The sequence below is a fragment of the Myxine glutinosa genome, chromosome 5, assembly GCF_964187855.1.
Source record: "Myxine glutinosa chromosome 5, kmMyxGlut1.1, whole genome shotgun sequence".
NCBI lineage: Eukaryota > Metazoa > Chordata > Myxini > Myxiniformes > Myxinidae > Myxine > Myxine glutinosa.
This window is the reverse complement of record NC_136265.1, coordinates 1,455,285-1,483,128: the sequence shown is the minus strand read 5'-3', so window position 1 is coordinate 1,483,128 and position 27,844 is coordinate 1,455,285. Positions and strand designations below refer to the sequence as shown.

The following is a 27,844-nucleotide window of genomic DNA, read 5'->3' as shown; positions in this document are numbered from 1 at the left end:
AATATCTGCCATCCATTTTGGCTGTCTCACGAATGAAGGATGAGTTGCCTTTAGTGGTTGCAAAGAAAATTTGTGGAGACCAGGCAAAATGGGAAAATATGTCAGATATGACCCTAGGACAGAACACTGATTCGTCAATTAACATGAGGTATGAACCAGAGGTGACGACCGATGATCTTCGATCTCAGTCAATAGATGGACCTGTCCTGACATCATTGGGGAAAGGGCTTATGCAAGGAGTCATCCAAAATGATTAATTTGATTTCTTGATGAATATTGATAAATTAATTGAAATTGAATAATTGAATTGATTAAATTGAATAAATTTAATTGAATAAATTTAACTGAATAAATTGAATTGAATAAATTGAATTGAATATATTGATTGTTTGATTGATGAAAATGCGGTCTCAAGAAAGAAGCTTTGATATCTTTGTGAGATATTATCAATGTGAAGACAACCTTGGAAAATTGGTGGTGAGTTTGGTGAGTTTATATATAGTTTATATATAGATATATATGTGCGGTTACCATTGTGTGATTTCCCCTTCGACAGAGCGGACACCTGAGAATTCACCCATTTCATACTGACCCTTTGGCTCATCTGCAAATACTGATCTGTGAGATTGGATTGTGCAAAAGCCACAGGTGAGAGAGATTCTCTGGAAATCACCGTTTGAACAGGTGGAGAGATCCTTCCTGGAGGTACGATTGAAGCTTTAGAGGAACAAGCTACAACACATCCAACGCTACTTTGATAAAAGGTGGAACAAACCCCAGTAGATTTTATTTACAGTACATATAGTACAGGTGTGTACAGGTGCATTCCAGAGCGCAGATTCTAGTAATCTACCTGGTACATTGAGTGAATACTGAGTGTTATTCACATACAGGCAAAATGGGGAATGGAGTCTGCAAGGGTAAACAAGGTCAACTGGACTTGTCCCAAAGAGGTACTTGCATCAACCACATGTTTCAGCAATATGGTCCAGATTCACTTAAAGATGTGGAATCCTGGCATGAATGGACAAAAGGGAAAAAAAAGGAATTCCCTAAGGATGGCACGTTTGACAGGAACACATTGGAAACACTCAGAGAAGAATTAGAAGCAAGAGACAGACAGAAGTTGAAGGTGGATTGGAAACCATTTTATTACTGGGACATCGAGTCTAGAGACAGGGAGACCAAAACGAAAATGGGAGGTGTGAAGAAAGAAATGAAGCAAATACAACATAGGTTGGAAAAGGTATCCACTCAAATGCCTCTTGAAGTTAGCAAAGGAAAGCGATCCCAGTGCAGATTGTACCCAGAAGCAAGGTCATGCGAGATAAATGAACTGGAAGAGGAAACTCCTCCACCCTATCGGCGAAATATTGTATATCGGCCACAGGAAGCACCTGTACCTCTACCTAACGAAGGACCAGTACAGAGTGGAACGATTGGCTCTAGCCGACAGAAGACAGGTGAAAGCAGTACCCCAGTTGAGGTAACTACCCCAGAGGGTGCAACTGGAGGACAGAAACCGACTCAAAGTGGGCAAGCGATACAACCAGCTGCAACAACTTCAACATACTTCCCAGGCCACTATACAAGGAGTAAGGGTTCTGTGATGAATGCCAATCTATCCAACGATCAATATGACTTGCCAATGAACATTCAAAACTTGACTCTCCCACAGGGAGGGTTTGAGCAATGTGGCGTTATGAATTTTCCGCAGCGGCAATTTCCAGGGGCAAATGAGGAACGCCCAGAAATGATGTATAGACCTTGGCAAATACATCAATTGAAGGCATTACAGAGCGGTATGCCATCAATCAAAACGGATCCACTTCAATTCGCAGAGGAGCTACGATTGATCGTGGAGACTCAATTGCCGACTGTAAGAGACATGGAAATACTCTTAAAGTGGTTAATTCCTAATACCACCACTTTGAGGACATTAATGAGTGAGACAAACTGGGTACATGCAGTAAATGGGGAAATAGACATGCACAAGGAGGCTAAAATGGCACAGATAAACAGATTAATAGACGCCATACAAAAATTGCCACCCGTGACTGATTGGAATAAGGTGGTTACATGCAAACAGAAACCAGGAGAGGATGCTCGTGATTATTTAGACAGATTGCGAGATGTTTTTCGACTATATTCGGGAATAGACCGGGCACAAATTGACAATGCCCTAAAACCCCTTTTTATAAATGGTCTGTTGCCAAAATTGAAGAGTGAAGTGGAAAGACAGTGTATTGCGTGGGAAGGTTAGCCGACGCAAGAAATATTGAATTATGCTTTGCATCATCAGCGAATTCAGGCCAGGAACAGTGCTGTAAATGCCGAAAAATTGATGCAACTACAGACACAAGCCCTGATGACTACGAACCAACGCAATAGGTTTTCTATGCGACAACGCAACAACACAACAGACAACGATTAGGCCTTCATTGCGGCAAATCCCAAATGACGATTGGCCTCAACAGATTAGATTACTGGACAAACATGAAGAACTGTCGATGATTCTTGTGTCTGAAAAGTTTTTTCGGAGCAAGAATTATTCATTTTTCTTTTGCTTGTAAGCAAATTAATAATTAATTGATCAAATTATGAGCAGCTATAATACTTAATTAATAGTAAAAAATTGGGAGTAATCTTGGGATTCCATTGTGATAGAATTTATATGAGAATAACAGCTATTTATGGATAGGAGCTTCATAAAAAATGTGGGAGTACAAAATTAGTCAAATTTGGGAGAGGTCTTACACTGACTTCCCAGAATACATAATTTACACAGGGTAAACGAATTAATTTATCGTAGTGGATTGTTAACAGCAGCCTGAAAATGTCCTGAGAGGGTGCATCCATGTAATCAGAAATCCCAGATTTGTTTTTACAAACAACATTTTGGTAGAGGTCTTGTGTGGACGAGCACTTGCTTGGTAGATAAAAAACGGTACTGCATGTTGGCAGCCACTTTTGCGGCCAGTTAGGCCAAACAAACTGAGAGGAAATTGTAGTTAAATACGTAATTTACACATGGCTATTTGTAAAAAGGAAATTTGTTGAGATGGAAAACATTTTTCGAAGGTTTATTAAAGTGTAATAATATGACATGTGGCAAGGCAAACTATTGGATGGGAAAATTAGATCTGGTTATAGAAAAAATTTATTGACCCCTTGAAGTTAATTATTCGAATCATTGTTTCACTGGCATTTTGAGTTCACATTGGAAATATTTTGGTAGAACTTTGGTTAAAACCTTTGGTTGCGGTATTTTGGAACGAACTGATAAACCATAGGAGATTGATAAGAATAGAAACAAACAAACAAAAAAAAAATGGACCCAAAGTGGAAAGTGGGATTCATGCCTCTCATTGCAAGTGAGCACATGGGGCAAGGGGCAAGGGAGGACGGTCCCATAGAAAATGAGGCTGCACCTAGCAGCCCAGCAGAACATTCAGTGGCAGATAAATGATTTACAGTCATTTGAATTACATTTTAACACCCCTTGCATTGATAAACATTGCATTTTCAACATGTATTCCTACTTGGGATAGTGACATTTATTTGCCTACATGACATACAATTACCTACTGATATTAATACAGCATGAGTGATAATGTATCACAACTACACTCATGATCAGGGGATTTAGTTCAACCCCAGGAGATAGGGGGATCAGGGTAAGACAAATAATCTGATTTATGTTACATATTAAGGGATTTCTTTATTTACCTTTTAGGAAGCTTGTTAGTTTGGTATATAATGTTGAATGTCATTGACATATAATTATGTCATAGGTATGAATATATACAAGGAGTAGCAGACTTGTTTGTTGGTTTAGGAGTTATATTGGCAATTGTTTTAGTGGTGGCTTGCTTGAAAGCCTTAGTGACGGTGTGTTTGAATAAGGTAACCAACAACACTATGATAACGCATGAAGTGACAAATGAGGAAAGAAATGTGGAACCACAAGAGGAAGACTTTTATGGCGACATAAATACTGAGATTAAAAGATTAAATCAAGTGATGTTGCAAATGAATACGGTAGAATTAAGATAATGGCATAACGACAATGTTATGAGTTGTGTCAATTACAAGATCAGTGAACTCATATCACCACGAGTGACACACTGTTAGGGAAAAAAAAAAAAAAGGAAAAAGAAAAAGTGGAGAGGAATTATGGTAATAATACATTATGCTTAATTTGTTGGTTTGGGAAAATTGTTGGGAATTAGATATTCTTGTTTGTGATTGTAATCATATACAATTTATTTTCTTAGAGTAGTGCTAAAATACCTGTATGAGTTAATTTTTGAACTATATTAACCTGAAAGCAATTGTGGATGCTATTCTTAGTTTAGTAGTGAAATACATACCTGATTGAATATTATTTGTGTGACGCATATAAATGAATATAACTTTTTGAATGTTTTAAGGAAAAACAACAAATTGTTGAATGTGAAACTGTCGGAAGATAAACATGATTATGCTGATTTCATGGTAAGATGTACCCTATCTGATTCAGTGTGTGTGGAAAGCAGATTCAGATGTGACTGAGCATAAGGATAAGTCGAAATCACATTTTGAAGGGAGTGCTAACGGAATTGGGAAGAAGTTCGAGAAAGAAAATTTGTGGCTAAAAATGAAGTTAATCGTGGCATACACCCTCTTTCACAAAGAATGATGAAGACATTCTCCCATGTAACTTGGAGATGGATGCTTACCTTCACCAAGGAAATTTATGTGACCATTTGCCTGGATCACACTGCAACATATGAAAGAAAGGCAATCACTTACTCTTGTTTGAAGGCTTGGAACATTCATCACATCAGAAGTTGCAGGACAACGACATTTTACCTGCAACCTCTGTGAAATGCGGGGACATATGTTATTACTTCACCAACTTCCGGGGAACCAGCATGGAGCTGCAAACGAACGGCTGTGCCTTTTCACAACAGCTGTGCACGATTCTGCTGGTTGCTCCTGGTATGGACCATGAATGACCTGAACACCATGGTCCCAACATCATTGCGGATGCATCCGGCATCCCTGTTCCACATCTTGCTGGCCAATCAACATCACACCAATACTTGCTGCCCACTCATAATGAGGAAGGAGGCAAGTCGACGATAACTGGGCAAAGGCCTTGTTCAGAAATTATTATGGTTTACAGCAAAAGTGGCAAGAATGCTACATGGAGAGCAGGGTCAGTCTATGACTCCGTGCAGTTATTACAACAGCGAAACCCTACACGAAGTAGTGCAGGTGCTATGAAGACAGAAGAAAATGTTTCATACCTGAATTCAAACACAAGTGATCAGCCCTTCCTTTCAAACAAAGAATCAACATTTGTTTGGAGGCAAACGTTTTTGCCAGATGTTGCAGATGCCTTAAAAACGTGAAAATTGTGAAGTGAAATTGTTGTATCTTGGTGATGGTGAAGTGTTGTTTGGAAAAGATATCAGATTCTTGCAGGATGATGGTGTATGCCTAAGGGAATTTAATTACCAAAGTTGTGGTTTGAGTACTTGTATTGATATTTACTTGTAGAGATTGATTGTTTACTTGTACTTGTATTGATGTTTAGATTAATGGTTAATATAAACAAAAACAAAAAAAATGAGGGAATTGTGGAAGTACTGTACTGCATTAATGTACTGTACTGCATGGTATTAAATGTACTGTGTGGCATTAATCAAAACTAATATGGAAGTAGAGATCTTGACATCATATTGATCGTTGGAATTGATGAAAATGAAGCAGATAGACGATTTCGTAAATGAATGTCAGGAATTTGCACGAACGTGGTAATCTCTTGTTCACCTGGTCACAGCCCCGGGCTAGAGCACCCTCCTATTGTGAGCCAAATGGACTCCCAGCAGGGGGGGAGCGAACCGGCTCCGATGAGGCGAGCGTGGATGACCTCGGGGCATTTGCGGAGAAGGGATTAGCGCGACGATGCCCATAAAGACAGGAAACATACTTTGAGTGAGGAGCACTTGCCGGGAGAGTCTCTGACGGAAGGAACGAGTACGGGGCTGCGCAGAAACATCGGCCGAACCAGAAGGACCATGCGGATAGAGTTATCTGGTGCATTGAGTTAACGGTAGTTATTAGTATTTGAAACAAGCGAACTAGTAGTGAATAAAGTCTTGATCTTTTGTAAACCTGTTTCCGGTCATTGGAGTCTTGAGTCCCAACACACTTCCACGACAGGATGAAGGGAGAGAGAGTGGAATGGGATGAAGGGAGAGAGGGGGGAATGGGATGAAGGGAGAGAGAGTGGAATGGGATGAAGGGAGAGAGAGGGGAATGGGATGAAGGGGGAGAGCGAGGGGAATGGGATGAAGGGAGAGAGAGTGGAATGGGATGAAGGGAGAGAGAGGGGAATGGGATGAAGGGGGAGAGCGAGGGGAATGGGATGAAGGGAGAGAGGGGGGAATGGGATGAAGGGAGAGAGAGTGGAATGGGATGAAGGGAGAGAGAGGGGAATGGGATGAAGGGGGAGAGCGAGGGGAATGGGATGAAGGGAGAGAGGGGGGAATGGGATGAAGGGAGAGAGAGTGGAATGGGATGAAGGGAGAGAGAGGGGAATGGGATGAAGGGGGAGAGCGAGGGGAATGGGATGAAGGGAGAGAGAGTGGGATGGGATGAAGGGAGAGAGTGTGGAATGGTATGAAGGGAGAGAGAGGGGAATGGGATGAAGGGAGATAGAGGGGAATGGGATGAAGGGAGAGAGAGAGAGGGGAATGGGATGAAGGGAGAGAGTGTGGAATGGGATGAAGGGAGAGAGAGGGGAATGGGATGAAGGGAGAGAGTGTGGAATGGGATGAAGGGAGAGAGAGGGGAATGGGATGAAGGCAAAGAGAGAGCGGAATGGGATGAAGGGAGAGAGAGTGGAATGGGATGAAGGGAGAGAGAGGGGAATGGGATGAAGGGGAGACAGTAGATGCAATGGCAGATGGGATGCAATTGGGATTAAGGCAGATGGGATGCAATGGGAGAATGGGATGCAATGGGATGAAGGGAAAGAGAGGGGAATGGGATGAAGGGAGATAGAGGGGAATGGGATGAAGGGAGATAGAGGGGAATGGGATGAAGGGAGAGAGAGAGAGGGGAATGGGATGAAGGGAAAGAGAGTGGAATGGGATGAAGGGAGAGAGAGGGGAATGGGATGAAGGGATAGAGAGAGGGGAATGGGATGAAGGGAGAGAGAGTGGAATGGGATGAAGGGAGAGAGAGGGGAATGGGATGAAGGGGAGACAGGGGAATGGGATGAAGGGAGAGAGAGGGTAATGGGATGAAGGGAAAGAGAGAGAGGGGAATGGGATGAAGGGAGATGAGAGAGAGAGGGGCCTGGGATGAAGGGAGAGAGGGGAATGGGATGAAGGGAGAGAGAGGGGAATGGGATGAAGGGGAGAGAGGGGAATGGGATGAAGGGAGAGAGAGGGGAATGGGATGAACGGGAGAGAGAGGGGAATGGGATGAACCGGGAGAGAGGGGGGAATGGGATGAAGGGAAAGAGAGAGAGAGAGAGAGAGAGAGAGAGAGGGGACTGGGATGAAGGGAGAGAGAGGAATGGGATGAAGGGAGAGAGAGGGGAATTGGGATGAAGGGAGAGAGAGAGGGGAATGGGATGAAGGGAGAGAGAGAGAGTGGAATGGGATGAAGGGAGAGAGAGAGGGGAATGGGATGAAGGGAGAGAGATTGGAATGGGATGGAGAGAGAGAGGGGAATGGGATGAAGGGAGAGAGAGGGGAATGGGATGAAGGGAGAGAGAGGGGAATGGGATGAAGGGAGAGAGAGGGGAATGGGATGAAGGGAGAGAGAGGGGACTGGGATGAACGGGAGAGAGGGGAATGGGACGAACGGGAGAGAGAGGGGAATGGGATGAATGGGGAGAGAGAGGGGAATGGGATGAAGGGAAAGAGAGAGAGAGGGGACTGGGATGAAGGGAGAGAGGGGAATGGGATGAAGGGAGAGAGAGGGGAATGGGATGAAGGGAGAGAGAAGGGAATGGGATGAAGGGAGAGAGAGGGGAATGGGATGAAGGGAGAGAGAGGGGAATGGGATGAAGGGAGAGAGGGGAATGGGATGAAGGGAGAGAGGGGAATGGGATGAAGGGGAGATAGGGGAATGGGATGAAGGGAGAGAGAGAGGGGGGAATGGGATGAAGGGGAGAGAGGGGAATGGGATGCATCGAGAGAGAGAGGGGAATGTGATAAAGGGGAGAGAGGGGAATGGGATGAAGGGAGAGAGAGAGGGGAATGGGATGAAGGGAGAGAGAGAGGGGAATGGGATGAAGGGAGAGAGGGGAATGGGATGAAGGGAGAGAGAGGGGAATGGGATGAAGGGAGAGAGAGGGGAATGGGATGAAGGGAGAGAGGGGAATGGGATGAAGGGAGAGAGAGGGGAATGGGATGAAGGGAGAAAGTGTGGAATGGGATGAAGGGAGAGAGGGGAATGGGATGAAGGGAGAGAGAGAGGGGAATGGGATGAACGGGAGAGAGGGGAATGGGATGAAGGGAGAGAGAGGGGAATGGGATGAAAGGAGAGAGAGAGGGGAATGGGATGAAGGGAGAGAGAGAGAGAGAGAGAGGGGACTGGGATGAAGGGAGAGAGCAGAATGGGATGAAGGGAGAGAGAGGGGAATGGGATGAAGGGAGAGAGAGGGGAATGGGATGAAGGGAGAGAGAGGGGAATGGGATGAAGGGAGAGAGAGGGGAATGGGATGAAGGGAGAGAGAGAGAGGAGAATGAGATGAAGGGAGAGAGGGGAATGGGATGAAGGGAGAGAAATGGGATGAAGGGAGAGAGAGGGGAATGGGATGAAGGGAGAGAGGGGAATGGGATGAAGGGAGAGAGAGGGGAATAGGATGAAGGGAGAGAGAGGGGAATGGGATGAAGGGAGAGAGTGTGGAATGGGATGAAGGGAGAGAGGGGAATGGGATGAAGGGAGAGAGAGGGGAATGGGATGAAGGGAGAGAGAGAGGGGAATGGGCTGAAGGGGAGAGAGGGGAATGGGATGAATCGAGAGAGAGAGGGGAATGGGATGAAGGGGAGAGAGGAGAATGGGATGAAGGGAGAGAGAGAGGGGAATGGGATGAACGGGAGAGAGGGGAATGGGATGAAGGGAGAGAGAGGGGAATGGGATGAAGGGGGAGAGAGAGGGGAATGGGATGAAGGGAGAGAGAGAGGGGACTGGGATGAAGGGAGAGAGAGAGAGAGGGGAATGGGATGAAGGGAGAGAGAGAGAGGGGGGGAAGTGGGATGAAGGGGGAGAGAGGGGCCTGGGATGAAGGATGAGAGCGAGAGAGAGAGTGGAATGGGATGAAGGGAGAGAGAGAGAGAGAGAGGGGGGGGGAGTGGGATGAAGGGGAGAGAGGGGCCTGGGATGAAGGATGAGAGCGAGAGAGAGAGTGGAATGGGATGAAGGGAGAGAGAGAGAGAGAGAGAGGGGGGAGTGGGATGAAGGGGAGAGAGGGGCCTGGGATGAAGGATGAGAGCGAGAGAGAGAGAGTGGAATGGGATGAAGGGAGAGAGAGAGAGAGAGAGAGAGGGGGGAGTGGGATGAAGGGGAGAGAGGGGCCTGGGATGAAGGATGAGAGCGAGAGAGAGAGTGGAATGGGATGAAGGGAGAGAGAGAGAGAGAGAGAGAGAGGGGGGAGTGGGATGAAGGGGAGAGAGGGGCCTGGGATGAAGGATGAGAGCGAGAGAGAGAGTGGAATGGGATGAAGGGAGAGAGAGAGAGAGAGAGGGGGGAGTGGGATGAAGGGGAGAGAGGGGCCTGGGATGAAGGGAGAGAGAGAGAGAGGGGAATGGGATGAAGGGAGTGAGAGAGAGAGAGAGAGAGAGAGGGGGGGGGAATGGGATGAAGGGGAGAGAGGGGCCTGGGATGAAGGGAGAGAGTGTGGAATGGGATGAAGGGAGAGAGGGGAATGGGATGAAGGGAGAGAGAGGGGAATGGGATGAACGGAAGAGAGGGGAATGGGCTGAAGGGAGAGAGAGGGGAATGGGATGAAAGGAGAGAGAGAGGGGAATGGGATGAAGGGAGAGAGAGAGAGAGAGAGAGAGGGGACTGGGATGAAGGGAGAGAGCGGAATGGGATGAAGGGAGAGAGAGGGGAATGGGATGAAGGGAGAGAGAGGGGAATGAGATGAAGGGAGAGAGAGGGGAATGGGATGAAGGGAGAGAGAGGGGAATGGGATGAAAGGAGAGAGAGAGGGGAATGGGATGAAGGGAGAGAGAGAGAGAGAGAGAGGGGACTGGGATGAAGGGAGAGAGCGGAATGGGATGAAGGGAGAGAGAGGGGAATGGGATGAAGGGAGAGAGAGGAGAATGGGATGAAGGGAGAGAGAGAGAGAGGAGAATGAGATGAAGGGAGAGAGGGGAATGGGAATGAAGGGAGAGAGAGAGAGGAATGGGATGAGGGGAGAGAGAGAGAGAGAGAGGGGACTGGGATGAAGGGAGAGAGCGGATGGGATGAAGGGAGAGAGAGGGGAATGGGATGAAGGGAGAGAGAGGGGAATGGGATGAAGGGAGAGAGAGGGGAATGGGATGAAGGGAGAGAGAGAGAGGGGAATGGGATGAAGGGAGAGAGAGTGGAATGGGATGAAGGGAGAGAGAGGGGAATGGGATGAAGGGAGAGAGAGAGGGGAATGGGATGAAGGGAGAGAGAGTGGATTGGGATGAAGGGAGAGAGAGGGGAATGGGATGAAGGGGAGACAGGGGAATGGGATGAAGGGAGAGAGAGGGTAATGGGATGAAGGGAACGAGAGAGAGGGGAATGGGATGAAGGGAGAGAGAGAGAGAGGGGCCTGGGATGAAGGGAGAGAGGGGAATGGGCTGAAGGGAGAGAGAGGGGAATGGGATGAAGGGGAGAGAGGGGAATGGGATGAAGGGAGAGAGAGGGGAATGGGATGAACGGGAGAGAGAGGGGAATGGGATGAACCGGGAGAGAGGGGGGAATGGGATGAAGGGAAAGAGAGAGAGAGAGAGAGAGAGAGAGAGAGAGAGAGAGGGGACTGGGATGAAGGGAGAGAGAGGAATGGGATGAAGGAAGAGAGAGGGGAATGGGATGAAGGGAGAGAGAGAGGGGAATGGGATGAAGGGAGAGAGAGAGAGTGGAATGGGCTGAAGGGAGAGAGAGAGGGGAATGGGATGAAGGGAGAGAGAGGGGAATGGGATGAAGGGAGGGAGAGAGAGGGGAATGGGATGAAGGGAGAGAGAGAGGGGACTGGGATGAAGGGAGAGAGAGGGGAATGGGATGAAGGGAGAGAGAGGGGACTGGGATGAACGGGAGAGAGGAGAATGGGACGAACGGGAGAGGAGGGGAATGGGATGAATGGGGAGAGAGAGGGGAATGGGATGAAGGGAAAGAGAGAGAGAGGGGACTGGGATGAATGGAAAGAGAGAGAGAGGGGACTGGGATGAAGGGAGAGAGGGGAATGGGATGAAGGGAGAGAGAGAGAGGGGAATGGCATGAAGGGAGAGAGGGGGGAATAGGATGAAGGGAGAGAGAGAGAGAGGGGAATGGGATGAAGGGAAAGAGAGGGGCATGGAATGAAGGGAGGGAGGGGAATGGGATGAAGGGAGAGAGAGAGAGGGGAATGGGATGAAGGGAAAGAGAGGGGAATGGAATGAAGGGAGGGAGGGGAATGGGATGAAGGGAGAGAGAGAGAGGGGAATGGGATGAAGGGAGAGAGAGAGAGGGGAATGGGATGAAGGGAAAGAGAGGGGAATGGAATGAAGGGAGGGAAGGGAATGGGATGAAGGGAGAGAGAGAGAGGGGAATGGGCTGAAGGGAAAGAGAGAGAGGGGAATGGGATGAAGGGAGAGAGAAGGGAAATGCATGAAGGGAGAGAGAGAGAGAGGAGAATGGGATGAAGGGAGAGAGGGGGGAAATGCATGAAGGGAGAGAGAGAGAGGGGAATGGGATGAAGGGAGAGAGAGGGGAAATGCATGAAGGGAGAGAGAGAGAGGGGAATGGGATCAAGGGAGAGAGAGAGGGGAATGGGATGACGGGAGAGAGAGGGGGAATGGGATGAAGGGAGAGAGAGGGGAAATGCATGAAGGGAGAGAGAGAGAGGGGAATGGGATGAAGGGAGAGAGAGGGGGAAATGCATGACGGGAGAGAGAGAGAGGGGAATGGGATGAAGGGAGAGAGAGGGGAATGGGATGAAGGGAGAGAGAGGGGAAATGCATGAAGGGAGAGAGGGGAATGGGATGAAGGGAGAAAGGGGAAATGAATGAAGGGAGAGAGAGAGAGGGGAATGGGATGAAGGGGGAGAGAGGGGAATGGGATGAAGGGAGAGAGAGGGGAATGGGATGAAGGGAGAGAGAGGGGAATGGGAAGAAGGGGGAGAGAGGGGAATGGGATGAAGGGAGAGAGAGGGGAAATGCATGAAGGGAGAGAGAGAGTGGAATGGGATGAAGGGAGAGAGAGGGGAAATTCATGAAGGGAGAGAGAGAGAGGAGAATGGGATGAAGGGAGAGGAGAATGGGATGAAGGGAGAGAGAGGGGAATGGGATGAAGGGAGAGAGAGGGGAAATGCATGAAGGGAGAGAGAGAGAGGGGAATGGGATGAAGGGGGAGGAGAATGGGATGAAGGAAGAGGAGAATGGTATGAAGGGAGGGAGAGGGGAAATGCATGAAGGGAGAGAGAGAGAGGGGAATGGGATGAAGGGAGAGAGAGGGGAATGGGATGAAGGGGGAGAGAGAGAGGGGAATGGGAGGGATGAAGGGAGAGAGAGGGGAATGGGATGAAGGGAGAGAGAGAGGGGAAATGGGATGAAGGGAGAGGAGAATGGGATGAAGGGAGAGGAGAATGGGATGAAGGGAGAGGAGAATGGATGAAGGGAGAGAGAGGGGAAATGCATGAAGGGAGAGAGAGAGGGGAATGGGATGAAGGGAGAGAGAGAGGGGAATGGGATGAAGGGAGAGAGAGGGGAAATGCATGAAGGGAGAGAGAGAGAGGGGAATGGGATGAAGGGAGAGAGAGGGGAATGGGATGAAGGGAGAGAGAGGGGAAATGCATGAAGGGAGAGAGAGAGGGGAATGGGATGAAGGGAGAGAGAGGGGAATGGGATGAAGGGAGAGAGAGAGAGGGGAATGGGATGAAGGGAGAGAGAGGGGAATGGGATGAAGGGAGAGAGAGAGAGGGGAAATGCATGAAGGGAGAGAGAGAGGGGAATGGGATGACGGGAGAGAGAGAGGGGAAATGCATGAATGGAGAGAGAGAGAGGAGAATGGGATGAAGGGAGAGAGAGAGAGGGGAATGGGATGAAGGGAGAGAGAGAGGGGAATGGGATGAAGGGAGAGAGAGAGAGGGGAATGGGATGAAGGGAGAGAGAGAGAGGGGAATGGGATGAAGGGAGAGAGAGGGGAATGGGATGAAGGGAGAGAGAGGGGAATGGGATGAAGGGAGAGCGAGGGGAATGGGATGAAGGGAGAGAGAGGGGAATGGGATGAAGGGAGAGAGAGGGGAATGGGATGAAGGGAGAGAGAGGGGAATGGGATGAAGGGAGAGAGAGGGGAATGGGATGAAGGGAGAGAGAGGGGAATGGGATGAAGGGAGAGAGAGAGAGGGGAAGTGCATGAAGGGAGAGAGAGGGGAATGGGATGAAGGGAGAGAGAGGGGAATGGGATGAAGGGAGAGAGAGGGGAATGGGATGAAGGGAGAGAGAGGGGAATGGGATGAAGGGAGAGAGAGGGGAATGGGATGAAGGGAGAGAGAGAGGGGAATGGGATGAAGGGAGAGATAGGGGAATGGGATGAAGGGAGAGAGAGGGGAATGGGATGAAGGGAGAGAGAGAGAGGGGAAATGCATGAAGGGAGAGAGAGGGGAATGGGATGAAGGGAGAGAGAGAGGAAATGCATGAAGGGAGAGAGAGAGAGAGGAGAATGGGATGAAGGGAGAGGAGAATGGGATGAAGGGAGAGGAGAATGGTATGAAGGGAGGGAGAGGGGAAATGCATGAAGGGAGAGAGAGAGAGGGGAATGGGATGAAGGGAGAGAGAGGGGAATGGGATGAAGGGGGAGAGAGAGAGGGGAATGGGAGGGATGAAGGGAGAGAGAGGGGAATGGGATGAGGGGAGAGAGAGAGGGGAAATGGGATGAAGGGAGAGGAGAATGGGATGAAGGGAGAGGAGAATGGGATGAAGGGAGAGGAGAATGGGATGAAGGGAGAGAGAGGGGAAATGCATGAAGGGAGAGAGAGAGGGGAATGGGATGAAGGGAGAGAGAGGGGAATGGGATGAAGGGGAGACAGTAGATGCAATGGCAGATGGGATGCAATTGGGATTAAGGCAGATGGGATGCAATGGGAGAATGGGATGCAATGGGATGAAGGGAAAGAGAGGGGAATGGGATGAAGGGAGATAGAGGGGAATGGGATGAAGGGAGATAGAGGGGAATGGGATGAAGGGAGAGAGAGAGAGAGGGGAAATGCATGAAGGGAGAGAGAGGGGAATGGGATGAAGGGAGAGAGAGAGGAAATGCATGAAGGGAGAGAGAGAGAGGGGAATGGGATGAAGGGAGAGAGAGGGGGAAATGCATGAAGGGAGAGAGAGGAGAATGGGATGAAGGGAGAGAGAGAGAGGAGAATGGGATGAAGGGAGAGGAGAATGGGATGAAGGGAGAGGAGAATGGGATGAAGGGAGAGGAGAATGGGATGAAGGGAGAGAGTTGAAGGGGATGAAAGGTTTTATTGGGAATGGGCCGAAATTGCAGCCATGGGACAGCATTATATATTTGCGTACGTGATAAATAGACGGTCTCCTGGAAACATCACATTTTTGCTTTTGTTGGTTGATCTGATACTTGTTGGAAGGGTAAACAGGGTTTAAAAAAAAAATCTGGAATAAATGTGATCGTTCCTGATTTTCAAAAACCGTTTTGTGAGACTATTCTGTCGGTTTTTTTGTCTAACACAAAGCAGAAAGACGAGTTATGACGCGCGGTGTATAAACTGAGGTCCGTCCAGTGCATCTCTTTTTATATCGAAAGTGTGTTTTAAAGGTGACGGCTCGCAACAGACAAACTCCCCATAGGAAACACCTCGAAGATGTCCGTGACGAGAAATCGCTTCAAACAAATGCTGAGGAGAAAACGTCAAAGCTTCGACAGAGCTTCCGAAATCCCACAAGCACCCGCGAAATTCATAAATACGTTGTGCGCATGCGCAAGCAGCGCGCGCACACGGCGCGGCATGGCGGCTTCGTGGGTCGAGGGGTGTTTGTGACGAGAAAGGTCTCGTTTGTCGTCCCTCAGTTCGCGCGGTTCCTTTGGAGGGAGAATGGCCGAGGCGAAACGAGCCCCAATCACTACTTTATCTGGACCGTTTCTGAAGAAGAAGAAAGAGGGAGAGGAGGGCTGTGGGACGCTTCGGTTTGAGCTGGAACTCGGGGAGTCGAGCGATAATAAGTGCGTCGAGTTCTACTACCCGGAGCTCGTGCGAGGAGCTGGGGTGAGAATAGACGTCGTCGTGTGTTCGGGGTTTGTGTGCTTTCTGGCGCCACTCACGGGACATGTGGTGATTTGTGTGTGCGGGAGATCGACCGGACGTTTGCGATGTTCGGAAGATCATGTTGCTGTTGGTTTGTGACGTTTGGAAGATTGTGTTGGTTTGTGATGTTTGGAAGATTGTGTTGGTTTGTGATGTTTGGAAGGTTGTGTCTGTTTGTGATGTTTGGAAGATTATGTTGGTTTGTGATGTTTGGAAGATTATGTTGGTTTGTGATGTTTGGAAGGTTGTGTTGGTTTGTGATGTTTGGAAGATTGTGTCGGTTTGTGATGTTTGGAAGATTGTGTTGGTTTGTGATGTTTGGAAGGTTGTGTTGGTTTGTGACGTTTGGAAGATTGTGTTGGTTTGTGACGTTTGGAAGATTGTGTTGGTTTGTGATGTTTGGAAGATTGTGTTGGTTTGTGATGTTTGGAAGGTTGTGTTGGTTTGTGATGTTTGGAAGGTTGTGTCTGTTTGTGATGTTTGGAAGATTATGTTGGTTTGTGATGTTTGGAAGATTATGTTGGTTTGTGATGTTTGGAAGGTTGTGTTGGTTTGTGATGTTTGGAAGGTTGTGTTGGTTTGTGATGTTTGGAAGGTTGTGTCTGTTTGTGATGTTTGGAAGATTATGTTGGTTTGTGATGTTTGGAAGATTGTGTTGGTTTGTGATGTTTGGAAGATTATGTTGGTTTGTGATGTTTGGAAGATTATGTTGGTTTGTGATGTTTGGAAGGTTGTGTTGGTTTGTGATGTTTGGAAGGTTGTGTCTGTTTGTGATGTTTGGAAGATTGTGTCGGTTTGTGATGTTTGGAAGGTTGTCGGTTTGTGATGTTTGGAAGGTTGTGTTGGTTTGTGATGTTTGGAAGGTTGTGTCTGTTTGTGATGTTTGGAAGGTTGTGTTGGTTTGTGATGTTTGGAAGGTTGTGTTGGTTTGTGATGTTTGGAAGGTTGTCGGTTTGTGATGTTTGGAAGGTTGTGTTGGTTTGTGATGTTTGGAAGATTGTGTTGGTTTGTGATGTTTGGAAGGTTGTCGGTTTGTGATGTTTGGAAGATTATGTTGGTTTGTGATGTTTGGAAGATTGTGTTGGTTTGTGATGTTTGGAAGGTTGTGTTGGTTTGTGACGTTTGGAAGATTGTGTCGGTTTGTGATGTTTGGAAGGTTGTGTTGGTTTGTGATGTTTGGAAGGTTGTGTTGGTTTGTGATGTTTGGAAGGTTGTGTTGGTTTGTGATGTTTGGAAGGTTGTGTTGGTTTGTGACGTTTGGAAGATTGTGTCGGTTTGTGATGTTTGGAAGGTTGTGTTGGTTTGTGATGTTTGGAAGGTTGTGTTGGTTTGTGATGTTTGGAAGATTGTGTTGGTTTGTGATGTTTGGAAGATTATGTTGGTTTGTGATGTTTGGAAGGTTGTGTTGGTTTGTGATGTTTGGAAGGTTGTGTTGGTTTGTGATGTTTGGAAGGTTGTGTTGGTTTGTGATGTTTGGAAGATTGTGTTGGTTTGTGATGTTTGGAAGATTGTGTTGGTTTGTGATGTTTGGAAGATTGTGTTGGTTTGTGATGTTTGGAAGATTATGTTGGTTTGTGATGTTTGGAAGGTTGTGTTGGTTTGTGATGTTTGGAACGTTGTGTCTGTTTGTGATGTTTGGAAGATTGTGTCGGTTTGTGATGTTTGGAAGATTATGTTGGTTTGTGATGTTTGGAAGATTATGTTGGTTTGTGATGTTTGGAAGATTGTGTTGGTTTGTGATGTTTGGAAGATTGTGTTGGTTTGTGATGTTTGGAAGATTGTGTTGGTTTGTGATGTTTGGAAGATTATGTTGGTTTGTGATGTTTGGAAGGTTGTGTTGGTTTGTGATGTTTGGAACGTTGTGTCTGTTTGTGATGTTTGGAAGATTGTGTCGGTTTGTGATGTTTGGAAGGTTGTCGGTTTGTGATGTTTGGAAGGTTGTGTCGGTTTGTGATGTTTGGAAGGTTGTCGGTTTGTGATGTTTGGAAGGTTGTGTCTGTTTGTGATGTTTGGAAGATTGTGTTGGTTTGTGATGTTTGGAAGGTTGTCGGTTTGTGATGTTTGGAAGGTTGTGTCGGTTTGTGATGTTTGGAAGGTTGTGTTGGTTTGTGATGTTTGGAAGATTATGTCGGTTTGTGATGTTTGGAAGATTGTGTCGGTTTGTGATGTTTGGAAGATTGTGTCTGTTTGTGATGTTTGGAAGGTTGTGTTGGTTTGTGATGTTTGGAAGGTTGTGTTGGTTTGTGATGTTTGGAAGATTGTGTTGGTTTGTGATGTTTGGAAGATTGTGTTGGTTTGTGATGTTTGGAAGATTGTGTTGGTTTGTGATGTTTGGAAGGTTATGTCTGTTTGTGATGTTTCGAAGATTGTGTCGGTTTGTGATGTTTGGAAGATTGTGTCTGTTTGTGATGTTTGGAAGATTGTGTTGGTTTATGATGTTTGGAAGATTGTGTCGGTTTGTGACGTTTGGAAGGTTGTGTCGGTTTGTGACGTTTGGAAGGTTGTGTCGGTTTGTGATGTTTGGAAGATTGTGTTGGTTTGTGATGTTTGGAAGGTTGTCGGTTTGTGATGTTTGGAAGCTTGTGTCGGTTTGTGACGTTTGGAAGGTTGATTTGGTTTGTGACGTTTGGAAGATTGTGTCGGTTTGTGACGTTTGGAAGGTTGATTTGGTTTGTGACGTTTGGAAGGTTGATTTGGTTTGTGACGTTTGGAAGGTTGTGTCGGTTTGTGATGTTTGGAAGATTGTGTTGGTTTGTGATGTTTGGAAGATTGTGTTGGTATGTGATGTTTGGAAGGTTGATTTGGTTTGTGACGTTTGGAAGATTGTGTCGGTTTGTGATGTTTGGAAGGTTGTCGGTTTGTGATGTTTGGAAGATTGTGTCGGTTTGTGATGTTTGGAAGGTTGTCGGTTTGTGATGTTTGGAAGATTGTGTCGGTTTGTGATGTTTGGAAGGTTGTCGGTTTGTGATGTTTGGAAGGTTGTCGGTTTGTGATGTTTGGAAGATTATGTTGGTTTGTGATGTTCGGAAGATTATGTTGGTTTGTGATGTTTGGAAGGTTGTGTTGGGTTGTGTTGGTTTGTGATGTTCGGAAGATTGTGTTGGTTTGTGATGTTTGGAAGATTGTGTTGGTTTGTGATGTTTGGAAGGTTGTGTCTGTTTGTGATGTTCGGAAGATTGTGTTGGTTTGTGATGTTCGGAAGGTTGTGTCGGTTTGTGATGTTCGGAAGGTTGTGTCGGTTTGTGACGTTTCGGAAGATTATGTCGGTTTGTGATGTTTGGAAGATTGTGTTGGTTTGTGATGTTTGGAAGGTTGTGTTGGTTTGTGATGTTTGGAAGGTTGTGTCGGTTTGTGATGTTTGGAAGGTTGTGTCGGTTTGTGATGTTTGGAAGGTTGTGTTGGTTTGTGATGTTTGGAAGGTTGTGTTGGTTTGTGATGTTTGGAACGTTATGTTGGTTTGTGATGTTTGGAAGGTTGTGTTGGTTTGTGATGTTTGGAAGGTTGTGTTGGTTTGTGATGTTTGGAACGTTGTGTCGGTTTGTGATGTTTGGAAGGTTGTGTTGGTTTGTGATGTTTGGAAGATTATGTTGGTTTGTGATGTTTGGAAGATTGTGTTGGTTTGTGATGTTTGGAAGATTGTGTTGGTTTGTGATGTTTGGAAGATTGTGTTGGTTTGTGATGTTTGGAAGATTATGTTGGTTTGTGATGTTTGGAAGGTTGTGTTGGTTTGTGATGTTTGGAACGTTATGTTGGTTTGTGATGTTTGGAAGGTTCTGTCGGTTTGTGATGTTTGGAAGATTGTGTCGGTTTGTGATGTTTGGAAGATTATGTTGGTTTGTGATGTTTGGAAGATTATGTTGGTTTGTGATGTTTTTGAAGATTATGTTGGTTTGTGATGTTCGGAAGGTTGTGTCGGTTTGTGATGTTCGGAAGGTTGTGTCGGTTTGTGACGTTTCGGAAGATTATGTCGGTTTGTGATGTTTGGAAGATTGTGTTGGTTTGTGATGTTTGGAAGGTTGTGTTGGTTTGTGATGTTTGGAAGGTTGTGTCGGTTTGTGATGTTTGGAAGGTTGTGTTGGTTTGTGATGTTTGGAAGGTTGTGTTGGTTTGTGATGTTTGGAACGTTATGTTGGTTTGTGATGTTTGGAAGGTTGTGTTGGTTTGTGATGTTTGGAAGGTTGTGTTGGTTTGTGATGTTTGGAACGTTGTGTCGGTTTGTGATGTTTGGAAGGTTGTGTTGGTTTGTGATGTTTGGAAGATTATGTTGGTTTGTGATGTTTGGAAGATTGTGTTGGTTTGTGATGTTTGGAAGATTGTGTTGGTTTGTGATGTTTGGAAGATTGTGTTGGTTTGTGATGTTTGGAAGATTATGTTGGTTTGTGATGTTTGGAAGGTTGTGTTGGTTTGTGATGTTTGGAACGTTATGTTGGTTTGTGATGTTTGGAAGGTTCTGTCGGTTTGTGATGTTTGGAAGATTGTGTCGGTTTGTGATGTTTGGAAGATTATGTTGGTTTGTGATGTTTGGAAGATTGTGTTGGTTTGTGATGTTTGGAAGATTATGTTGGTTTGTGATGTTTTTGAAGATTATGTTGGTTTGTGATGTTTGGAAGGTTGTGTCGGTTTGTGATGTTTGGAAGATTGTGTTGGTTTGTGATGTTTGGAAGATTATGTTGGTTTGTGATGTTTGGAAGGTTGTGTTGGTTTGTGATGTTTGGAAGATTATGTTGGTTTGTGATGTTTGGAAGGTTGTGTTGGTTTGTGATGTTTGGAAGGTTGTGTTGGTTTGTGATGTTTGGAACGTTGTGTCGGTTTGTGATGTTTGGAAGATTGTGTTGGTTTGTGATGTTTGGAAGATTATGTTGGTTTGTGATGTTTGGAAGGTTGTGTTGGTTTGTGATGTTTGGAAGGTTGTGTTGGTTTGTGATGTTTGGAAGGTTGTGTTGGTTTGTGATGTTTGGAAGGTTGTGTTGGTTTGTGATGTTTGGAAGATTGTGTTGGTTTGTGATGTTTGGAAGGTTGTGTTGGTTTGTGATGTTTGGAAGGTTGTGTTGGTTTGTGATGTTTGGAACGTTGTGTCGGTTTGTGATGTTTGGAAGATTGTGTTGGTTTGTGATGTTTGGAAGGTTGTGTTGGTTTGTGATGTTTGGAAGGTTGTGTTGGTTTGTGATGTTTGGAAGGTTGTGTTGGTTTGTGATGTTTGGAAGGTTGTGTTGGTTTGTGATGTTTGGAAGGTTGTGTTGGTTTGTGATGTTTGGAAGGTTGTGTTGGTTTGTGATGTTTGGAAGGTTGTGTTGGTTTGTGATGTTTGGAACGTTGTGTCGGTTTGTGATGTTTGGAAGATTGTGTTGGTTTGTGATGTTTGGAAGATTATGTTGGTTTGTGATGTTTGGAAGGTTGTGTTGGTTTGTGATGTTTGGAAGGTTGTGTTGGTTTGTGATGTTTGGAAGGTTGTGTTGGTTTGTGATGTTTGGAAGATTGTGTTGGTTTGTGATGTTTGGAACGTTATGTTGGTTTGTGATGTTTGGAAGGTTGTGTTGGTTTGTGATGTTTGGAAGGTTGTGTTGGTTTGTGATGTTTGGAAGATTGTGTTGGTTTGTGATGTTTGGAAGATTGTGTTGGTTTGTGATGTTTGGAAGATTGTGTTGGTTTGTGATGTTTGGAAGATTATGTTGGTTTGTGATGTTTGGAAGATTGTGTTGGTTTGTGATGTTTGGAAGGTTGTGTTGGTTTGTGATGTTTGGAACGTTATGTTGGTTTGTGATGTTTGGAAGGTTCTGTCGGTTTGTGATGTTTGGAAGATTGTGTCGGTTTGTGATGTTTGGAAGATTATGTTGGTTTGTGATGTTTGGAAGATTGTGTTGGTTTGTGATGTTTGGAAGATTATGTTGGTTTGTGATGTTTGGAAGGTTGTGTCGGTTTGTGATGTTTGGAAGATTATGTTGGTTTGTGATGTTTGGAAGGTTGTGTTGGTTTGTGATGTTTGGAACGTTATGTTGGTTTGTGATGTTTGGAAGGTTCTGTCGGTTTGTGATGTTTGGAAGATTGTGTCGGTTTGTGATGTTCGGAAGATTGTGTTGGTTTGTGATGTTCGGAAGATTGTGTTGGTTTGTGATGTTCGGAAGGTTGTGTCGGTTTGTGATGTTCGGAAGGTTGTGTCGGTTTGTGACGTTTCGGAAGATTATGTCGGTTTGTGATGTTTGGAAGATTGTGTTGGTTTGTGATGTTTGGAAGGTTGTGTTGGTTTGTGATGTTTGGAAGGTTATGTCGTTTTGTGATGTTTGGAAGGTTGTGTTGGTTTGTGATGTTTGGAAGGTTGTGTTGGTTTGTGATGTTTGGAAGGTTGTGTTGGTTTGTGATGTTTGGAACATTATGTTGGTTTGTGATGTTTGGAAGGTTGTGTTGGTTTGTGATGTTTGGAAGATTGTGTTGGTTTGTGATGTTTGGAAGGTTGTGTCTGTTTGTGATGTTTGGAAGATTGTGTTGGTTTGTGATGTTCGGAAGGTTGTGTCGGTTTGTGATGTTCGGAAGGTTGTGTCGGTTTGTGACGTTTCGGAAGATTATGTCGGTTTGTGATGTTTGGAAGATTGTGTTGGTTTGTGATGTTCGGAAGATTGTGTTGGTTTGTGATGTTCGGAAGGTTGTGTCGGTTTGTGATGTTCGGAAGGTTGTGTCGGTTTGTGACGTTTCGGAAGATTATGTCGGTTTGTGATGTTTGGAAGATTGTGTTGGTTTGTGATGTTTGGAAGGTTGTGTTGGTTTGTGATGTTTGGAAGGTTGTGTCGTTTTGTGATGTTTGGAAGGTTGTGTTGGTTTGTGATGTTTGGAAGGTTGTGTTGGTTTGTGATGTTTGGAACATTATGTTGGTTTGTGATGTTTGGAAGGTTGTGTTGGTTTGTGATGTTTGGAAGATTGTGTTGGTTTGTGATGTTTGGAAGGTTGTGTCTGTTTGTGATGTTTGGAAGATTGTGTTGGTTTGTGATGTTTGGAAGATTGTGTTGGTTTGTGATGTTTGGAAGGTTGTGTCGGTTTGTGATGTTTGGAAGATTATGTTGGTTTGTGATGTTCAGAAGATTGTGTCGGTTTGTGATGTTCGGAAGATTGTGTTGGTTTGTGATGTTTGGAAGATTGTGTCGGTTTGTGATGTTTGGAAGAACGTGTCGGTTTGTGATGTTTGGAAGATTATGTCGGTTTGTGATGTTTGGAAGATTGTGTTGGTTTGTGATGTTTGGAAGATTGTGTCGGTTTGTGATGTTTGGAAGATTGTGTCTGTTTGTGATGTTTGGAAGATTGTGTTGGTTTGTGATGTTTGGAAGATTGTGTCGGTTTGTGATGTTTGGAAGATTGTGTCTGTTTGTGATGTTTCGAAGATTGTGTTGGTTTGTGATGCTTGGAAGATTGTGTCTGTTTGTGATGTTTGGAAGATTATGTTGGTTTGTGATGTTTGGAAGGTTGTGTTGGTTTGTGATGTTTGGAAGGTTGTGTCTGTTTGTGATGTTTGGAAGATTGTGTTGGTTTGTGATGTTTGGAAGATTGTGTCGGTTTGTGATGTTTGGAAGATTGTGTCTGTTTGTGATGTTTCGAAGATTGTGTCGGTTTGTGATGTTTGGAAGATTGTGTCTGTTTGTGATGTTTGGAAGATTGTGTTGGTTTATGATGTTTGGAAGATTGTGTCGGTTTGTGACGTTTGGAAGGTTGTGTCGGTTTGTGATGTTTGGAAGGTTGTCGGTTTGTGATGTTTGGAAGATTGTGTTGGTTTGTGATGTTTGGAAGATTGTCGGTTTGTGATGTTTGGAAGCCTGTGTCGGTTTGTGATGTTTGGAAGATTGTGTTGGTTTGTGATGTTTGGAAGATTGTCGGTTTGTGATGTTTGGAAGCTTGTGTCGGTTTGTGATGTTTGGAAGGTTGTGTTGGTTTGTGATGTTTTTGAAGATTATGTTGGTTTGTGATGTTTGGAAGGTTGTGTCGGTTTGTGACGTTTGGAAGATTGTGTCGGTTTGTGATGTTTGGAAGATTGTGTTGGTTTGTGATGTCCGGAAGGTTGATTTGGTTTGTGACGTTTGGAAGATTGTGTCGGTTTGTGATGTTTGGAAGGTTGTCGGTTTGTGATGTTTGGAAGATTGTGTCGGTTTGTGATGTTTGGAAGGTTGTCGGTTTGTGATGTTTGGAAGATTATGTTGGTTTGTGATGTTCGGAAGATTATGTTGGTTTGTGATGTTTGGAAGATTATGTTGGTTTGTGATGTTTGGAAGGTTGTCGGTTTGTGATGTTCAGAAGATTGTGTCGGTTTGTGATGTTCGGAAGATTGTGTTGGTTTGTGATGTTTGGAAGGTTGTGTCGGTTTGTGATGTTTGGAAGATTGTGTTGGTTTGTGATGTTTGGAAGATTGTGTTGGTTTGTGATGTTTGGAAGGTTGTGTCGGTTTGTGATGTTTGGAAGATTGTGTTGGTTTGTGATGTTTGGAAGATTGTGTTGGTTTGTGATGTCCGGAAGGTTGATTTGGTTTGTGACGTTTGGAAGATTGTGTCGGTTTGTGATGTTTGGAAGGTTGTCGGTTTGTGATGTTTGGAAGATTGTGTCGGTTTGTGATGTTTGGAAGGTTGTCGGTTTGTGATGTTTGGAAGATTATGTTGGTTTGTGATGTTCGGAAGATTATGTTGGTTTGTGATGTTTGGAAGATTATGTTGGTTTGTGATGTTTGGAAGGTTGTCGGTTTGTGATGTTCAGAAGATTGTGTCGGTTTGTGATGTTCGGAAGATTGTGTTGGTTTGTGATGTTTGGAAGATTGTGTCTGTTTGTGATGTTTGGAAGATTGTGTTGGTTTGTGATGTTTGGAAGATTGTGTCGGTTTGTGATGTTTGGAAGAACGTGTCGGTTTGTGATGTTTGGAAGATTATGTCGGTTTGTGATGTTTGGAAGATTGTGTCGGTTTGTGATGTTCGGAAGGTTATGTCTGTTTGTGATGTTTCGAAGATTGTGTCGGTTTGTGATGTTTGGAAGATTGTGTTGGTTTATGATGTTTGGAAGATTGTGTCGGTTTGTGACGTTTGGAAGGTTGTGTCGGTTTGTGACGTTTGGAAGGTTGTGTCGGTTTGTGATGTTTGGAAGATTGTGTCTGTTTGTGATGTTTGGAAGGTTGTCGGTTTGTGATGTTTGGAAGGTTGTCGGTTTGTGATGTTTGGAAGGTTGTCGGTTTGTGATGTTTGGAAGATTATGTTGGTTTGTGATGTTTGGAAGGTTGTCGGTTTGTGATGTTTGGAAGGTTGTCGGTTTGTGATGTTTGGAAGATTATGTTGGTTTGTGATGTTCGGAAGATTATGTTGGTTTGTGATGTTTGGAAGGTTGTGTTGGGTTGTGTTGGTTTGTGATGTTCGGAAGATTGTGTTGGTTTGTGATGTTTGGAAGATTGTGTTGGTTTGTGATGTTTGGAAGGTTGTGTCTGTTTGTGATGTTCGGAAGATTGTGTTGGTTTGTGATGTTCGGAAGGTTGTGTCGGTTTGTGATGTTCGGAAGGTTGTGTCGGTTTGTGACGTTTCGGAAGATTATGTCGGTTTGTGATGTTTGGAAGATTGTGTTGGTTTGTGATGTTTGGAAGGTTGTGTTGGTTTGTGATGTTTGGAAGGTTGTGTCGGTTTGTGATGTTTGGAAGGTTGTGTTGGTTTGTGATGTTTGGAAGGTTGTGTTGGTTTGTGATGTTTGGAACGTTATGTTGGTTTGTGATGTTTGGAAGGTTGTGTTGGTTTGTGATGTTTGGAAGGTTGTGTTGGTTTGTGATGTTTGGAAGGTTGTGTTGGTTTGTGATGTTTGGAAGGTTGTGTTGGTTTGTGATGTTTGGAAGATTATGTTGGTTTGTGATGTTTGGAAGATTGTGTTGGTTTGTGATGTTTGGAAGATTGTGTTGGTTTGTGATGTTTGGAAGATTATGTTGGTTTGTGATGTTTGGAAGATTGTGTTGGTTTGTGATGTTTGGAAGATTGTGTTGGTTTGTGATGTTTGGAAGATTATGTTGGTTTGTGATGTTTGGAAGATTGTGTTGGTTTGTGATGTTTGGAAGGTTATGTTGGTTTGTGATGTTTGGAAGATTATGTTGGTTTGTGATGTTTGGAAGATTGTGTTGGTTTGTGATGTTTGGAAGATTGTGTTGGTTTGTGATGTTTGGAAGATTATGTTGGTTTGTGATGTTTGGAAGATTGTGTTGGTTTGTGATGTTTGGAACGTTATGTTGGTTTGTGATGTTTGGAAGGTTCTGTCGGTTTGTGATGTTTGGAAGATTGTGTCGGTTTGTGATGTTTGGAAGATTATGTTGGTTTGTGATGTTTGGAAGATTGTGTTGGTTTGTGATGTTTGGAAGATTATGTTGGTTTGTGATGTTTTTGAAGATTATGTTGGTTTGTGATGTTTGGAAGGTTGTGTCGGTTTGTGATGTTTGGAAGATTATGTTGGTTTGTGATGTTTGGAAGATTGTGTTGGTTTGTGATGTTTGGAAGATTATGTTGGTTTGTGATGTTTGGAAGGTTGTGTTGGTTTGTGATGTTTGGAAGGTTGTGTTGGTTTGTGATGTTTGGAACGTTATGTTGGTTTGTGATGTTTGGAAGGTTCTGTCGGTTTGTGATGTTTGGAAGGTTCTGTCGGTTTGTGATGTTTGGAAGATTGTGTCGGTTTGTGATGTTTGGAAGATTGTTGGTTTGTGATGTTTGGAAGATTATGTTGGTTTGTGATGTTTGGAAGATTGTGTTGGTTTGTGATGTTTGGAAGATTATGTTGGTTTGTGATGTTTGGAAGATTATGTTGGTTTGTGATGTTTGGAAGATTATGTTGGTTTGTGATGTTTGGAAGGTTGTGTCGGTTTGTGATGTTTGGAAGATTGTGTTGGTTTGTGATGTTTGGAAGATTGTGTTGGTTTGTGTTGTTTGGAAGATTGTGTTGGTTTGTGATGTTTGGAAGGTTGTGTCGGTTTGTGATGTTTGGAAGGTTGTCGGTTTGTGATGTTTGGAAGATTGTGTTGGTTTGTGATGTTTGGAAGATTGTGTTGGTTTGTGATGTTTGGAAGATTGTGTCGGTTTGTGATGTTTGGAAGATTGTGTCGGTTTGTGATGTTTGGAAGGTTCTGTCGGTTTGTGATGTTTGGAAGATTGTGTTGGTTTGTGATGTTTGGAAGATTGTGTCGGTTTGTGATGTTTGGAAGATTATGTTGGTTTGTGATGTTTGGAAGATTGTGTTGGTTTGTGATGTTTGGAAGATTATGTTGGTTTGTGATGTTTGGAAGATTATGTTGGTTTGTGATGTTTTTGAAGATTATGTTGGTTTGTGATGTTTGGAAGGTTGTGTTGGTTTGTGATGTTTGGAAGGTTGTGTTGGTTTGTGATGTTTGGAACGTTATGTTGGTTTGTGATGTTTGGAAGGTTCTGTCGGTTTGTGATGTTTGGAAGGTTCTGTCGGTTTGTGATGTTTGGAAGATTGTGTCGGTTTGTGATGTTTGGAAGATTGTTGGTTTGTGATGTTTGGAAGATTATGTTGGTTTGTGATGTTTGGAAGATTGTGTTGGTTTGTGATGTTTGGAAGATTATGTTGGTTTGTGATGTTTGGAAGATTATGTTGGTTTGTGATGTTTTTGAAGATTATGTTGGTTTGTGATGTTTGGAAGGTTGTGTCGGTTTGTGATGTTTGGAAGATTGTGTTGGTTTGTGATGTTTGGAAGATTGTGTTGGTTTGTGTTGTTTGGAAGATTGTGTTGGTTTGTGATGTTTGGAAGGTTGTGTCGGTTTGTGATGTTTGGAAGGTTGTCGGTTTGTGATGTTTGGAAGATTGTGTTGGTTTGTGATGTTTGGAAGATTGTGTTGGTTTGTGATGTTTGGAAGATTGTGTCGGTTTGTGATGTTTGGAAGATTGTGTCGGTTTGTGATGTTTGGAAGGTTCTGTCGGTTTGTGATGTTTGGAAGATTGTGTTGGTTTGTGATGTTTGGAAGATTGTGTCGGTTTGTGATGTTTGGAAGATTGTGTCGGTTTGTGATGTTTGGAAGATTGTGTCGGTTTGTGATGTTTGGAAGGTTGTGTTGGGTTGTGTTGGTTTGTGATGTTCGGAAGATTGTGTTGGTTTGTGTTGTTTGGAAGGTTGTGTCGGTTTGTGATGTTTGGAAGATTGTGTTGGTTTGTGATGTTTGGAAGATTATGTTGGTTTTTGATGTTTGGAAGGTTGTGTTGGTTTGTGATGTTTGGAAGGTTGTGTCTGTTTGTGATGTTCGGAAGATTGTGTTGGTTTGTGATGTTCGGAAGGTTGTGTCGGTTTGTGATGTTCGGAAGGTTGTCGGTTTGTGACGTTTCGGAAGATTATGTCGGTTTGTGATG

The 27,844-nt window shown here is 44.5% G+C and overlaps 1 protein-coding gene across 7 annotated transcripts in view; it reads left to right on the top strand.

Moving 5' to 3' along the window:
• Positions 1 to 15,165: 15,165 nt before the first annotated feature.
• UBN1 (ubinuclein 1) overlaps positions 15,166 to 27,844 on the top strand; it is a 393,312-nt gene continuing 380,633 nt past the window's right edge. For all 7 annotated transcript variants that reach the window (XR_013623390.1, XM_078777497.1, XM_078777498.1 and 4 more), the window contains exon 1: positions 15,166 to 15,463. Coding sequence is in view for 6 of the 7 variants with exons in the window: in XM_078777497.1 (XP_078633623.1) it covers positions 15,293 to 15,463 (171 nt within the window). In the remaining variant the exon portion in view is untranslated. The remainder of the gene's footprint in view (positions 15,464 to 27,844) is intronic.